Source organism: Pipistrellus hanaki (assembly GCF_964339955.1).
Source record: "Pipistrellus hanaki genome assembly, chromosome: 18".
Lineage (NCBI taxonomy): Eukaryota > Metazoa > Chordata > Mammalia > Chiroptera > Vespertilionidae > Pipistrellus > Pipistrellus hanaki.
The window spans coordinates 26,273,157-26,289,054 of NC_140520.1; the positions used below are offsets into that span (position 1 = coordinate 26,273,157).

General features: G+C 45.7%; 1 protein-coding gene across 1 annotated transcript in view; it reads left to right on the forward strand.

The window, feature by feature from the left end:
• The window catches only part of SPATA45 (spermatogenesis associated 45), a 67,131-nt gene extending 51,852 nt beyond the window's left edge, over positions 1–15,279 (forward strand). Inside the window, exons 4-5 of the mRNA XM_084865577.1 lie at positions 9,586–9,900; positions 14,292–15,279. Coding sequence (XP_084721703.1) covers positions 9,624–9,900; positions 14,292–14,311 — 297 coding nt within the window. The 5' untranslated portion in view covers positions 9,586–9,623 and the 3' untranslated portion in view covers positions 14,312–15,279. The remainder of the gene's footprint in view (positions 1–9,585; positions 9,901–14,291) is intronic.
• The last annotated feature ends 619 nt before the right edge of the window (positions 15,280–15,898 follow it).

Consider the following 15,898-nt stretch of genomic DNA (forward strand, 5'->3'; position numbering starts at 1 on the left):
GAAACTTGTAAATTTCCTCTACAAATAAGAGTTTCTAAACATTTATTTGGGTATTATTTCATATTACTGAGCAATGTTCTCTGAATTAAAAAAATAGCTAAATATGGAATCCAAAGGCCTTCAGTCTTCGTTAAGAGGTTTATTTTATGGATTTCAGAAAAACTGGCTAATTGTATTGCTTAATATTCAGCACAACTTACTCAGTATTTAAAGGCATTTTTAAGTCCTTCATGTACCATGAAACCTTCTACATAGCACACACACACACACACACACACACACACACGCACACACACACAAAACAGTTCAGAAAAGGAATCCAATGGGTAGAATTTTAAATGGACCTCTCCTTGCCTGCCGGAGTTGCACCTCCATTGCACATGTTGACAGTAAACAGTCAGGTATTTACAAACTTCCCACTCCCTTTCTGAAAGCAGAAGCTGGCACATTACATTGGGCCTCTTTTTGTTCTTTAACTCCGTTCACAGAGGCAGCCTCCTGCATGTACTCCTGCAGGGAGGCATTCTTTCTGATTGTTTAGGCTCCCCCTGTTTATAGATAACTTGTCCACTCTGTGTCCTTTGCAAAAAGGATTGGGTTGGGAGTCCTCTGAGGACCAGTCAGCAACCACTTTCCCTCCGCATATTTACCAGCTGGTGCCTATCCTATTCTTGTCGGCCTTGCCATTTGCCTTCCCTGCACATGACAAAGCTCTCTATGTGACACCATCACTATCCACAAGGAGTGTACCACCAAGGGCATGTAGAGCGGTGGAGGAGAGCCTCAGATCTAGAGCTCTAGGCTACCTGGGTTGGTATACCAACTTTAGTACAGACTCACTAGCTGCAGGACCTTGGGTAAGTTACTTATGTTCCATAACCATTCATGTTTCATAGGACTGCTCTTTTGAGGATCAAGTAAACAAATGACACCTGCCATGTGGTTTGGACATTCTCAACTAGTTACAATCATTAAGGTGGTCTCCTGTCATGGTTAAGGGTCCAGACTCCAGGTCCCATTGGCCTGGATTCAAATCCTAGCTCTTTCGTTTACTTAGCTGCATGACTTTGCTTTAGTTACTCTGCATCTCAGTCTCTACAACTGGAAAATGAAAACAGTGTGAGAAATAAATGACTAGGAAATATAAAGCACTTAAGTGAGTGCCTGAGTGACCTCTGACCTATAGTAATACTCTGTAAATCTTACCACTATCATCAACTCGCATTTCCTCAAAGTCGTATCTCCTTCTCATGTTATCTTAGATTTGACCCCTTCTTGTCTAGTCAAGGCTGCATGGATTGTCCTGGAATGACTCCAAGATTTTCAGACCGGATTTATGATTGCAGCACCTGGAAGGTGCTCTGTGGATGCCCCTAAAGGACAACACACTCTGGCGTGCACTAACTACTTTTGACCTAACAAGAGGAAGATTTCCTATCATTAGAGGCAGTCAGCAGTTGAATGAGCCACCCTCTAGGCAAGAGTTAGATGATGTCTACGCTGGACCACGTATGTTGTGGATAGGATTCATGAATTCCATGGAAGATGGAGCTATGTGAGATCTAGAGTTTCTTCTGCTTTTAAGTTTCTGTGACTCACGAAAAGTAAAATTAGGTATTTCCAAGGAAAGCATTAGACAAAATTCACATACCTGTTTCAACCAAGTGTGAAAATAAAGAACGGAGCTCAGAAAGTGGGAAACTCAGCAGTATCTCTTTATTGTGTGATTCTAGTCTACTAGCCTTACCTTCTCTCTCTGGAGGCTGCCATGGTAGGTGCTTATTAACCAGTTCAGGCATAAATCATAAAGACATCATACATCCGGATGTATAACACAACATGAACCTTAATCTCTGCCAGCGAGGGCACGGCGGGGAGCATCACTTGGCTGGGAGTCCAGGTCAGATTGAGCTATCTTGTGGGTGTGAAATGCCAAGTCTGAGAGAGATTTGAGTACAGAACAGTTCGGCGATATGAGATCTGAACGGCATCTGGGAGCCAAGGTCCAAGAAGCCATTAGGAGTGATGTGGCTGATCCTGAGCAAAGGTTTCCTGCCGTCTCAGAGGGTAAGCTGCAGAGCAGAGCAGTGCCAGGAAATGTAAAATGCATTTTTCATGGGGTGGGAGTAGATTTTAGCAACCTGGCCTTCAAAGTGCACAACTATTCCTGTGCTCGGTTCACACGAACAGCCACAGCTGTGCTGTTCTATTCTGTGGCATGCATTGGGAATGAAGGGATGGAGGAGGCTTAATCACCTTCAGGATCTCTTTAAGAAACTGACATCAAAATTAAATGACAAGAAAATAGATGCAAGACTTTCAAAGACACCCTGAATGAAGCTTAATCTATAGTAACTTGATGGTAATTCCACCTCTGCTCACCCCTCCCTTATCATCCTTGTTTGATGGGATCCTGCCAGGATTCAAGAATTGTTCAATAAAGCCAATTAGATCTTTAAATGCACTCAGTTGAATTTTTGTTCTTTTTTAAATATATATATATATATATATATATATATTTTATTGATTTTTTTACAGAGAGGAAGAGAGAGGGACAGAGAGCTAGAATCATTGATGAGAGAGAAGCATCGACCAGCTGCCTTCTGCACACCTCCTCCTGGGGATGTGCCTGCAACCCAGGTACATGCCTCTGACCAGAATCGAACCCGGGACCCCTCAGTCCACAGGCCGACACTCTATCACTGAGCCAAACTGGTTTCGGCTGAATTTTTGTTCTTTTTTTTTTTTTTTTAAATTAGTCTAGTGATTTTGAATTTATTATAAGGATTGAAAAATAAGACAATATCTTTTCACAGTGTTCTGGCTCTTAAGCTGTAGCATGAAAATATCAAATAATATTAATTTTGCTTTCTAATTGTTAGTGATTTTTTTTTTTAAATCAATCTTTATTGTTCATATTATTACAAAGGTTCCTCATTTCTTCCCCCCTCCACCAGGTTCCCACCCCAACCTCTGCCCTCTCCCCATCCCCCATTGTCCTCATCCATAGGTGCACAGTTTATGTTCAGTCTCTTCCTCCCTCCCTTTCCCCGATAGTAAATCCCTTTTCAGATAGTAAATCTGTTACTTAGCATTTTCTCATATCAATAATACCTCCACATGCCCAATGATACACTTCACACAAAAGACATTTCCAAATAGGTCAACCAGCCTCATCCAGGCCCCACCCAAGGCACTCACAGATCAACACCCCAGCGCTATACTAACTCAACACATCCAGATCTAAGCCTTCATCACTTGATTCAGCAGACCCTCAAGTTCCCGCAAAAGTTTCCAGCCATGCCTGAGAGGCAGCCGTGGGCAGGTACAGGCGAGGAGCGAGCTGTTTCGGGCCTGGCCGCTCCGGGCCTGGCCTCTGTTGCTCTGGTTCGTTCCACAACCAGCTGCTCCGGGTCTGGTCACTGCCGCTCCCAACCTAGTTGCTCTGGACTTGGCTGTTGCTGCTACAGGCCTGGCCGCACCCGACCCGGCTGCTCTGAGACCGGATGCTCCGGTCCCGGCCGCTCCGGGCCTGGCCGCTCCCAGCCTGACAGCCGCTGCTCCGGGCCTGGCCGCTCCCAGCCTGGCAGTCATTGCTCCTGGCCTGGCCGCACCAGACCCGGCTGCTCCGGGCCTGGCCGCTCCCAGCCTGGCAGCTGCTGCTCCGGGCCTGGCCGCTCCCAGCCTGGCAGCCGCTGCTCCGGGCCTGGCCGCACCAGACCCAGCTGCTCCGGGCCTGGCCGCTCCCAGCCTGGCAGCCGCTGCTCCGGGCCTGGCCGCACCAGACCCGGCTGCTCCGGGCCTGGCCGCTCCCAGCCTGGCAGCCGCTGCTCCTGGCCTGGCCGCACCAGACCCGGCTGCTCTGGGCCTGGCCGCTCCCAGCCTGGCAGCCGCTGCTCCGGGCCTGGCCGCACCAGACCCGGCTGCTCCGGGCCTGGCCGCTCCCAGCCTGGCAGCTGCTGCTCCGGGCCTGGCCACTCCCAGCCTGGCAGCCGCTGCTCCTGGCCCGGCCGCACCAGACCCGGCTGCTCCGGGCCTGGCCGCTCCCAGCCTGGCAGCCGCTGCTCCGGGCCCGGCCGCACCAGACCCGGCTGCTCCGGGCCTGGCCGCTCCCAGCCTGGCAGCTGCTGCTCCGGGCCTGGCCGCTCCCAGCCTGGCAGCCGCTGCTCTGGGCCTGGCCACACCAGACCCGGCTGCTCCGGGCCTGGCCGCTCCCAGCCTGGCAGCCGCTTCTCCAGGCCTGGCCACTCCCAGCCTGGCAGCCACTGCTCCGGGCCTGGCCGCACCAGACCCAGCTGCTCCGGGCCTGGCCGCTCCCAGCCTGGCAGCCGCTGCTCCTGGCCTGGCCGCACCAGACCCGCTGCTCCGGGCCTGGCCGCTCCCAGCCTGGCAGCTGCTGCTCCGGGCCTGGCCGCACAAGACCCGGCTGCTCCGGGCCTGGCCGCTCCCAGCCTGGCAGCTGTTGCTCTGGGCCTGGCCGCTCCCAGCCTGGCAGCCGCTGCTCCGGGCCTGGCCACACCAGACCCGGCTGCTCCGGGCCTGGCCGCTCCCAGCCTGGCCGCCGCTGCTCCGGGCCTGGCCGCACCCGACCCGGCTGCTCCGAGCCTGGCCGCTCCCAGCCTGGATGCTCCGTGCTTGGCTACTGCTGTTCTGGGCCTGGCTGCTCCCAACCCGGCTGCTCTGGGCCGGGCTTCTCCGGGCCCAGCCACTCCGTGTCTGGGTGTTCCTGGACTGGCCACCCTGGGCTTGGCCGCCTCTGCCTCAGGCCTGGCTGCCACTGCCCCAGGTCTGGCTGCTCCAGTGCTGGCCGTTGATGCTCTTGTTCTGGCTGCTGCTGCTCTGGGGCCTGGCCACTGCTGCTCCGGGCCCCGCTGCCACTGCCTTGTGCCTGGCCACTCTAGGCCTGGTCGCCGCTGTTCCAACATTCTGTCCCTTTTTTCTCTCTTTTTTTTCTTTTCAAAAAAAAACAAAAAACGCATTTATGTTGCAATGTTGGCTGGTGCGTTGAGTTCTGACTTAGTCTTTGATTTTTCAAGATCTTCTTTGTATTCTTTCTTAAGTAATTTTACTATCATTTGCTCTCACTTGATTTCTTCACATTGAGAACTTCTTTGGTTTCTTCCTCCTTGTCCTGGGAGCTCAGCAGGTTGGCCTGTGGCACCCCTTTGTTCTCCGCGGGCTCCCGCGCTGCTCCAGCCTGTTGCCGGGGTCGGCGCCGCCCAGGAAGCAGCCCCCGTCCTTGGCTCCGTTGCCAGCGCTCAGCAGTCGAAGGCTCAGGGGCACCCCCCCCCACTGGGGGCCCCGTCACCCGGCTCCTTGCTGGCGCCCGGCTGGCCGGTGTCCGGCAGGGGCTCCTGCTCCTCGTCGCGTTCCTCCAGTCTGGAGCTTTATTTCTCCCTCCCACTAGGGGAGTCCAGGATCAGAGTCAACAGACTGTCCTCTGCGCACAGTGTGCGCGACTCCAGGGGCTCGGCCTTTCGCCGCGCTCCCAGGACTCCACCTCACAGCTCCGTCTCCCCCTGCCCGAGCCTGGGTCCCCAGGGACTGGCCCAGACCTGGAGTTCGGGGCGGTCTGGACTGAGGCTCAGAGCTGCCGCCGGAGGCTTTGTTTCTTCCGGCTAGGGTAATCCAGCATCAGAGTCAACATTCAGTCCTCTGCGCGCCATGTGCGCGCGACTCCAGGGGCCCCGCATTTCGCCGTCCCCCGGGATTGTCTCCCCCTGCCAGAGCCTGGGTCCCCAGGGTCTGGCACATAACTTGGGGCTCAGCGCTGCCGGTTCGGGGGTTCAGCCCAGGCTGGGGGTTCTATTTCCTTCCTGCTAGGGAACGCCAGGCAGCACCCAGCCCTCTCCTCCTCTCCGGCTGCGACCTCTCCGCGCGCGCGTGCGTGCGAGCGCGCAGCATGTCTCCGTACCTTAGGCTTTTTTTCAGCTCCTCTGATTTTCCTTCTGGTTTTCTCCCTCCTTCCTATTGTAGAGTTTTCAGTCAGTCGACTACCTGTAGCTCTGGGCAATGTCCACTCTACATTTTAGTTGTATTCCCTTGAAATTGTTGTGAGCTGCTGCGGCTAGGTGTATACCCGAGCAGCCATCTTGGATCTCCCGCCGAATTTTTGTTCTTTATACAACATATATGTCTCTCCCCCAGCCCCAAACTAAGCTTCAGTCTAAGTCATATTTGAATCTTCTGCTCTTTGTGTTCCTGGAAAGGGGACCTGGCCCTGAATGTGTGGGTTCTGCCAGTAGTGTGTGGGTTAATGACTTCACACAGAAAATATTACATAATACAAGTTCAGGTGATTTTGAGAGAACATTTATTAAAGCTGGGGACAGTGAAACAAGAAAGGGCCTAGGGTGGAAGAAACAATAGGAGACTAGGTGGGCTGCTTTGGCTCTCTAAAAATGTTATAGGAAAGAAATGAACCTAGGTCAGTGGTCGGCAAACTCATTAGTCAACAGAGCCAAATATCAATAGTACGATGACTGAAATTTCTTTTGAGGGCTGGAAACTGACTTCTGCGCATGGGCCACGAAGTTTGAATCGCACTGTACGTGCGCACCCGCACGTGGTATTTTGTGGAAGAGCCACACTCCAGGGGCCAAAGAGCTGCACGTGGCTCGCGAGCTGCAGTTTGCCGACCACTGACCCAGGTGGAGCAGCTGTCAGCTCACTGGAAAGGCAGAGAAACGGGGGCCTTGGAGGCAGGTTCAGGGGGTTAGCCTGCGATGAGCTGCCACTGCCCATCGCTCCCCTGGTTGCAAGTCCTGTGGGATGCCTTAGAGCAGAGGTTCCCAAACTTGTTTGTGTCGTAGACCCCTTGCCATGTTTTTCGGTTTTGGGTAGACCCCCTACTTACCTGATATTGATTTTTTTGTAAATTTCTAACTGTAGTGAAGTTTAGTGTTAAAATTTAATAAAAAATAATGTACCTACTTTTCTCCGGCATTCTCAAACAAAATAACACTGATTCACTATAATTTGTATGATAAACTGCCAGTTTATATTTTTTTAAATATTTTCTCAGCACTTTCCTATTCAAGATTCAGGAAACGAATGAACGTATTTTTCTCACATTCATATTTATAGAGTGACGAATTGAACAAGTCGGTGCAAGTTCGCGAAGCTTTGAGACAAAAATTGGCAAGAATGTTTACTGCACGTATGCTTGTAACAAGATGATACTGGTATATCATTATGTGCAGGTTTTTATCCTACAACTTACACAATTTTATAAACATATATAATAAATTTTTTACTTCATAGGTACTTTTATTAATAATTTATATGTTTTTATATTATAAGATAATATGATGTAAGTAAATAGGTACTATCAGTGTATGTTGAGATCCACTATCGTGGACCCCCATTTTCATTTCATGGACCCCCAAATTTTTTTTTTGCTGACGTAGACCCCTTGCAGGTTGTCATAGACCCCTGGGGGTCGATATAGACCACTATGGGAATCACTGCCTTAGAGTTTAGGAGATGCACACCTGTCCGGGAAGAAGAACAGGAAGGACAAGGCTCAGATATGCTCCCAGGAGGTGTGTGCTGGATCCTTTGCTTTGCAGGTTTTAAAGTCTGGGAGTTAAGGGGAGGATCTCAATAGAATATTCATCAGCTTTTCCACATGTACCCTTTCAGGGTCATGGTTTCCACCAAGGGTCGGTGCCAAGACAAGGACCTAAGTTATTGTACATGGTCCTGGTGTCACCCACCTGGTTTTGCTGCTGAGGAGGTTAAGGTTCGATTCCCGGTCAAGGGCACGTACCTGGATTGCAGGTTTGGGGTGAGTGCAGGAGGCAGCTCTGCTTAATACATAGAAACAAACACAGGGAAGCAGTCAAAACGTGGAGACAAAGAAACATGTCACAAATGAAAGAACAAAAGAAATCTCCAGAAAAAGAATTAAATGAAATGGAAGCAAGCACACTACAGGATACAGAGTTCAAAATGGTGGTTCTAAAGTTGCTCAATGATCTTAATGAGAGCTTCAAGGGACTCAGGGAGAACTTGAAGGGACTTAGTGAGACTTTCAAGGATCTTGTGAGAATGTCAAAGACATGAAAAAGAGCCAGTCAGAAATTAAGCATACTCTATCTGAGGAAGCAAAAAAACACCCAATCAGAAGAGCAAAAACAATAAAAAAAAAATATGAAGTTAGTGTAAGGAGCCTCTGGGACAACGTCAAGCGTACCAATAAGCATTATGGGGGTGTCAGAAGGAGAAGAGAGAGCGCAAGATATTGAAAACCTATTTGAAGAAATGACAGGAAACTCCCCCTTCCATCCACAGGTCAGCGCTCTATCCACTGAGCCAAACCAGCTAGGGCTACAATTTCTCATAACTAGGATTCTATAAATAGAACAAAGTTGGAATGGCACAATCAGAACATTCCATCACCAAGGTAACATTTCAATGGACTGATCCACATGAGTGGACTTCAAATAGGCTTTGGATTGCTGCATGTGAAAGGTAATTTAAAATAAGGTACTTGAAGAAACAGTAATATATTTACTTGTGGTTTCACTTTTTTTGTGGTTTCAGTTAACTCACGGTCAGCTACAGGCCAAAACATTAAATAAAAAATTCCAGAGAGAGAGAGAGAGAGAGAGAGGAAGAGAGGAAGAGAGGGGAGAGAAGCCACATTCACATACATTTTATTACAGTATATTGTTATAATTATGCTATTTTATTAGTGATTGTTATTAATCGTTTACTTTGCCTAATTTGTAAATTTATTAGAGGTTTATATGTATAGGAAAAAAAATTGTATATATAGGGCTTAGTACTACCCAAAGTTTTAGGCATCCCCTGGGGAGTTGGGGATCTTGGAATGAATCCCCCAAGGACAAGGGAGGACTCTGTATACAGTAAATTCTTATTATTGTGGTACTTACATTCTGTGAAGTTTCCCCAAACATTGACTTAGCAAATCCTGATGGAAGTACAGGATTAGGTTCTTGCCAGTCTCTCTGCTCACAACATTTTTGTTAACAGTCAATACATAACCTTGTTTTATGTGTGTTTCTGTACAGTTCTAACAAGCAAAATCTTCCTAACTACTCAACAACCTTTATACATTTTAAAAATTTATGTTCTACTTTAGCCAATTCACTGTTGTTGTTTTTCTGGATTTGTTATAATAAAATTCCTTTGGATATTTCTTGTAAAAGAAACATCCAAAATGTGAATTTGGTTGTTTTTGGATCAAGAGTGATTTTAGCTTTTCTACCTTATGCTTTTCTGTATTTTCTTTAAATTTTTTTTTTTTATAATCAGAAGAAATAACAAAATGCCCTAAAAGCAAGAATCAATGCATAGTATCTAAAAACCAAAATATATTCTTCTACTATATCCTTTTTTAACCCTCCCCCCCCCCAAAGAAACATCAACAAATAAAAAGACATTAGAAAACAATAATGAAAAATTGAGTGAGCTGAGGGGTGGGGGCAGCAGTGGAGGTATAATGCAGGAGGAGAGTGAAGACTGGCTGACACCTGATTCTGAACAATACTGGCTTCTGGATCAATCAGGCAACTAACTGATGGTTTTTTGTTTTGTTTTTTTTATTTGTGTTTGCAGGACACAAAGAAACACCTCATGATTAATCTGCCAGCATAATGACGTCTATAAACATAACCAATGAAACAATTATAAAATGCAAAGCCGACAGACAACGTCTCCTGAAAGAAATCAATGAAAAGCGTGAGTCCAACTGCTTGGTGGAAAGAAGCAATCAAGTCAGCTTACTGAGAGCTCAGAGGAGGCACTTCAGTGGTGCCTACCAGTGCCACATTTATAGCCAAACCAAAGAACCTGTGCCCGACAGTGGCAGGAGCTCCTGGGTCGAACTGAGTCTCATTGCTCACACAGAGAAGAAGCACTTCCCATCCAAACGTAAGATGCTGTGGGGAGGCTTCCCACCCAATCGACAGGAGGGAAAGATGCATACATTTAGGGAGAATTTCATAGTGGTGTTCTGGGAGAGCTTAAAGGGCAACCTGTCTGAAGCATCAGTAAGCGAGACTAGTTAATGGAGATTCTCACTTTCTTTTTTTTAAACTTGATCTCCTTGGGCCACAGGAAATACAGGTGAAATGCATTTAAAAAAAATATATTTTATTGATTTTTTTTTTTTAATAGAGAGAAAGGGATAGGGATAGAGAGTTAGAAACATCGATGACAGAGAAACATCGATCAGCTGCCTTCTACACAACCCCCACTGGGGATCTAGCCTGCAACCAAGGTACATGCCATTGACTGGAATCAAACCCAGGACCCTTCAGTCCAAACAGGCGAGGGCATCATTTATCTTGTGCCTACAGAATCCCAGGCTCAACATCCAGGAGGCCTCATTTAATATAGGCTCTAGATGGGGTCTGGGGCCTGCATTCTCAGCAGGCTAAGGTGATTTTGATGCCGATGGCCTGAGAACCATATTTTGAGAAAAGTTGTGATAGTTAATTCTAATAAACCACAACAACTTTGGAGGCCGCCTATCTCACCAATGTTCGATGCCTCTGCAAAAATTTCATGTGCAAAACTGAGATAAAATGGAAATTATTTTGATGACAGGTATTAAACAAAAAGCCCCAGAAACAATAAAATGTGGATGGAAGTTGGGATGACGGTATGCACTGGGGGTAGTATTTTGCAGGAGGAAGAAGAGGAACTGGTAGCTACCTTGATTGTGAATACTTGTTTCTAATTCAAGGCAAACAGCCGATGACGTTTTTCTCCTTTATTTGAAAAAAAAGAAAAGAAAAGTAAAGTAAAAGGAGAGTATAATTATATTAAATACAACCAACAAGTGATCCAGTTAGATCAGAAGCAAAAGAATCGCCATATTGGAGATTTGGAGGTTTAGTTTCTTTGATGAGGGGGCTGTGACTTTGCATTTGACTGGAGCGCTCCTGGTAGGTGGTGCTGAGAAGATGAAACAGCATGGCCTGGACAAGTGAGATTCTCCATTGTGTTTTAAAGTTAATCTGTAACAGTCAGGTGTTTATTTTACATTAAAAAGTAACTCGTTTAGGAGGAGGAATGCCTTTAGTGTTCCTAATTCTAAGTGTTACCTTTTATTCTGGTTGATTTACTTGGAGCTAGATGAGTTAAATCACAGGTAGTAGGTTAATTCTCACAAGTTTAACGGTGAACGTTAACATCCACTTCCTATGACATAGTTTACCACTTTACATGAAGGTACGTGGTTTTCTACAAAACAGACTCTAACAAGGACAATTCCCATCACCAACATTAATGATATAGAGGCTATAAGCCCGCAATTCTGGAACATTAAAATAAACCTTTAAATACTGCAGAAAAACTCCTTGTTCCTTTTAAGTGAACAGAATTCAACAGAAACTCAACTTTATGATGACAAGATACTGGGTAAGTCTAGACCTAATGTAAATGTTATGGGAATCAGTATGTGAATCCATGGTCTTTCCTTAACGAGTCTAAACTAGTAGTTCTCAAAGGGTGCTCTGGGGATACTGGGGGCTTATTTTATTTTTATTTCCACAAGTGGAGAGTCCCTGGGTATTAGAAAAGGGTGCTGACACTTGTTTGAGTGTCTACTTTATTCTGAATACTGTTGAAGTTTGAAAAAGTCAACAGTAATTCCCTCCACTGAGAGATAGGTGGAGGTTAAAATGGTGGCTTTGTTGCTGGAAAACAAATCTATACTGGAGGCATTGGCTTAAAAGCAGCCGAAGGTGAACTCACCCCAAAAGAGAACTTGGCCCAATCCAAACCAAGAGTTTGGGCCTGCCACACTAAGACTGAGAGCACCCCCTTCCTGCAGAGGCCAGCAGATGCAATGAGAAAACCCTCATTTGTGAAACATTGCCTCCCAAATTTGATGAACATACAGTACTCTAGTAGACCCTCAACAGATGTGCAATGAATCAAATGATAAACATCATTAACTATAAAATAGCATCCCCTTTATTAGGATGGCCCTCTTCTGTCCTCCGAATGCTGAAAAAAAAATCCTGGGCCCTCTTTCATCATCTACCCTTGGTTTCTAGGTGATTTCCACCCAGACAGATGGCAGGTCTCTGCTCTGTTACAGGATTCAAAATCTCATCTCTACTCTGAGAACTCCCGCATTTCTATTTCTACCCTGACCTTTCTCCTGAGTTCTGGACACGTCTATCAGATTGCATTTATCAGATTGCCACCTCTCCTTGACGTTATGTGAAGTTTACCATTGCCAAAACAGAATTCCTATCCTCTACCCCACAATCTCCTTACCCTTGACCCCTCCTCATCTCAGAAAATGGCCATATCGCGAGGAGTACCTTTGACTCTCTTTGTCTCACATCCCACATCCAATCTGTCAGGAAGTTCTGACAGCCCTTCCTTCAAAATCAGTCCTGAATCTGACGACTGATATCACCCAGATCCAACCCATGATCATCTCTCTCTCGAAGTACAGCAAGGACCTCACATATGTTCCCCAGCCTCCGCTCTTGCCACCTGCCACATTTATTTCTTCACACGACAGCCTGAGTGATTAAAACACACACACACACACACACACACACACACACACACACACACACCTATGTTAGATTCTTCACTCATTGCTCAAAACTCACCCATCGAGTCACACCACACTGGATAAAATCCACACTGTATCCTGTGTGTTTATCTTTTCAGCCTTTTCTCTTCTACTCTCCCTGGCCTTATCCCACTCAGCACCATGGTCTTCTTCCTGTTCCTGGGATGTACCACTCCGGTTCCCACCTCAGGACATGGCACATGCTGTTCTCTCTCTCTCTCTCTCTCTCTCTCTCTCTCTCTCTCTCTCTCTCTCTCTCTCTCTCTCTCTCCTTCTCCCTCTTTCTCTTTCCTTCTCTCCTCCTCTCAATTTATTCAGATCTTCATTCAAAAGCCAATTCTTCAGACTGAGGTTCAGTGCTTGAGTGGTGATCTATCTATGAACCAGGAGGTTGCAGTTTCATTTCCTGTCAGGACGCATGCCCAGTTTGAGGTCTTAAAACCCATTAGGGGCGGTGCAGGAGTCAGTCAACCTGATGATTCCCATCATTCATGTTTCTCTCTCTCTCTTTCTCTTCCTCTCTGAAATCAATAAAAAAATATTTTTTAAAAAGCCAATTCATCAGAAATCACCCTAAGTAAAACTTTCCAACATCCTACCACCCCTTTTCACGCCTTCTCTTCAATTTTCCACTTAGAGGTGTGAACACCAAAAGAGGGGCAATCTTACTGAAAGACGCTAGCCTTAAAAATGGAAAACTTGGGTATCTTAGTTTGGGCTGCGATAAAAAAAACTCGTACACTGGTGGCTTAAATGACAAGTTTCTTCCTCACGGGTCTGGAGGATGGGAGCCTGAGATCAGAGTGTCAGGTCAGGTGCTTGGTGCTTGCTCTCTACCTAGTTTATAGAGGGCTGCTTTCTGGCTGTGTCCTCTCACATGGCAGAAGGAGCAAGCTAGTTCTCTGGCCTCTTCTTTTTTAAAAAATATATATTTTATTAATTTTTTACGGAGAGGAAGGGAGAGGGATGGAGAGTTAGAAACATCGATGACAGAGAAACATCAATCAGCTGCCTCCTGCACACTCCCTACTGCCTCCTGCACACTCCCTACTGGGTATGTGCCCGCAACCAAGGTAATGCCCTTGACCAGAATCGAACCTAGGACCCTTGAGTCTGCAGGCCAATGCTCTATCCACTGAGCCAAATAGGTTAGGGCTGGCCTCTTCTTATAAAAGCACTAATCCCATTTGTGAGGGCTCTACTCTTATTACATAATCATCTCCCAAAGGCCCCACCTTCTAATGCCTTCTAATCACACTGGGATCAAGGTTTCGATATAGAATTTTCTTGGGGAGAACACTGACGTTCAGTCCATTGCACTTGGGTTCATGTCCTGCATCTGCCATTGACTAGTCCAGTGGTCGGCAAACTCATTAGTCAACAGAGCCAAATATCAATAGTACAATGATTGAAATTCCTTTGGAGAGCCAAATTTTTTAAACTTAAACTTCTTCTAACGCCACTTCTTCAAAATAGACTCGCCCAGGTTGTGGTATTTTGTGGAAGAGCCACACTCAAGGGGCCAAAGAGCCGCATGTGACTCATGAGCTGCAGTTTGCCGACCACGGGACTAGTCTTACGCTTTTAGTCACTTAGTGTTTCTAAACCTTATTTGCTGTATCTTTGAAACAGTATTCATCCTCTCTGCCCTCAGGGTTATTTAAGAAACTATGAAATGAATTATAAGTTATGTAACAAATACTTTTTTTTTATTTTTCAGATAATGCCATATTTGGATAAAGTGCATCCCCAGAGACACACAAAAATACCATCTCTTTATGCTTCTTCAGTATCTATTTACACTATTTACAAGTGTTAATTATAAAAGAAGTCAAAATTATTTGCTAGGTCGCCAAGGAAATATTTTAAGTCATATAACATGTATTACATCTTCATCAATTTCATTCTATCAGTCATATTTTTGAAGGGATGAGTTATTAAATATACTTCCACCCAAGTTGGTGTGGCTCAGTTGGTTGAGTGTCTCCCTGTATGCTGAAAGGTTGCGGTTTTTGTTCCTGGTCAGGGCACATACCCACCTTTCAAAGCCTGTGGGAGGCAACTGATAATGTTTCTCTCTCTCTCTTTCTCCCTTTCACTCTAAAATCAATAAAACTTTTTTTAAGTTAAAAAAAAGATACTTTAAAATATATATAATCTAAAAGGTCCTCTACAGTGATCTCTTTATTAATTTAAAATGTTTAAATCGTTTGTTTCTATAAATTAGTGGAGTACGTTGATCAACCCCACAAATCAAGCAGAAAGCTAAAGTCCTCAAAGTTAACAACTTGCTTCTACACTGAACTGCATGAACTCAGAGCTAGGATTTTGGTAATTTGACTAAGTACCTACTTGAGAGATTAACAAGGTGGAGCTTTTTTGTTTTATTTTCTTGTCCATCCCCAAAGTGAGCATTGCTAGAATTACCTGTGTGCCATTCCTTCTTGGAAATTAGCAGACTAATTTTCAGATTTAGAGGTGGTGTTGGGTTCCTTTTTGCAGTTTGAGCCAATAGCCTGTTATTCCGTCTGGCAAGCTGGGTACTGCTTGGCTTGGAACCCAGGTGCTGCTTTGCATTTGTATTTATATCAGTGAAATAGTCACCTTTTGTTTGGTTGCCATTTCCCTCCATAGAAAGCTCAGATTCACAAGCCAAAGAATATTAATATCGGAAAGGATATGTGTCAGTCAATTGGCCTAAAACCATATCTCAGCTAGGACTGCACCAGGGCACAGTGGGGTAAGATTCATTAACCCTGAGAGTATATATTAAAAAGTGAGGCCCAAAGCTAATTTTTTGCTTCTCAAAAAATCCCCACAAAAAAACAAAAAACAAAACACACACACACACACACACAAAACAAAACAAAACAAAACAAAAAAACACCTTCCAGTGTTAAGAGCTATGAAGGGTTAGTCTGCCACAGTTTCACGGGCATTCGTGACAGAAGATAGAAGAATCTTGGTCCAGAGGCGAAGGACTTTATTGCTCAGAGCACAGTGTTAACATAAAAACCTGCAAAGTTTGAGCCAAACTGTCGACAATTGCTGGAAAGCAGTATCTCAATGGATTGGGATAATGCTCTAGAGACTCTAGAGAATGGCGGTTTTTTAATCTATTTTTATACATTGCAATCAAAGGAGAGGACTTAGGTGGGTTACATAAAATCCATTGGTGGTAGGTTATAGAGGCGGGAGAAAGCAAAGGGGAGGGTGATGGACCTCTGGGACTGGATAAAAAGTAAAATGATGGACACATATTTATGTGGGTGCAGGATAGTTAAGAGTCAACAATTAACATGATAACAATAACAATGAAGGAATTTG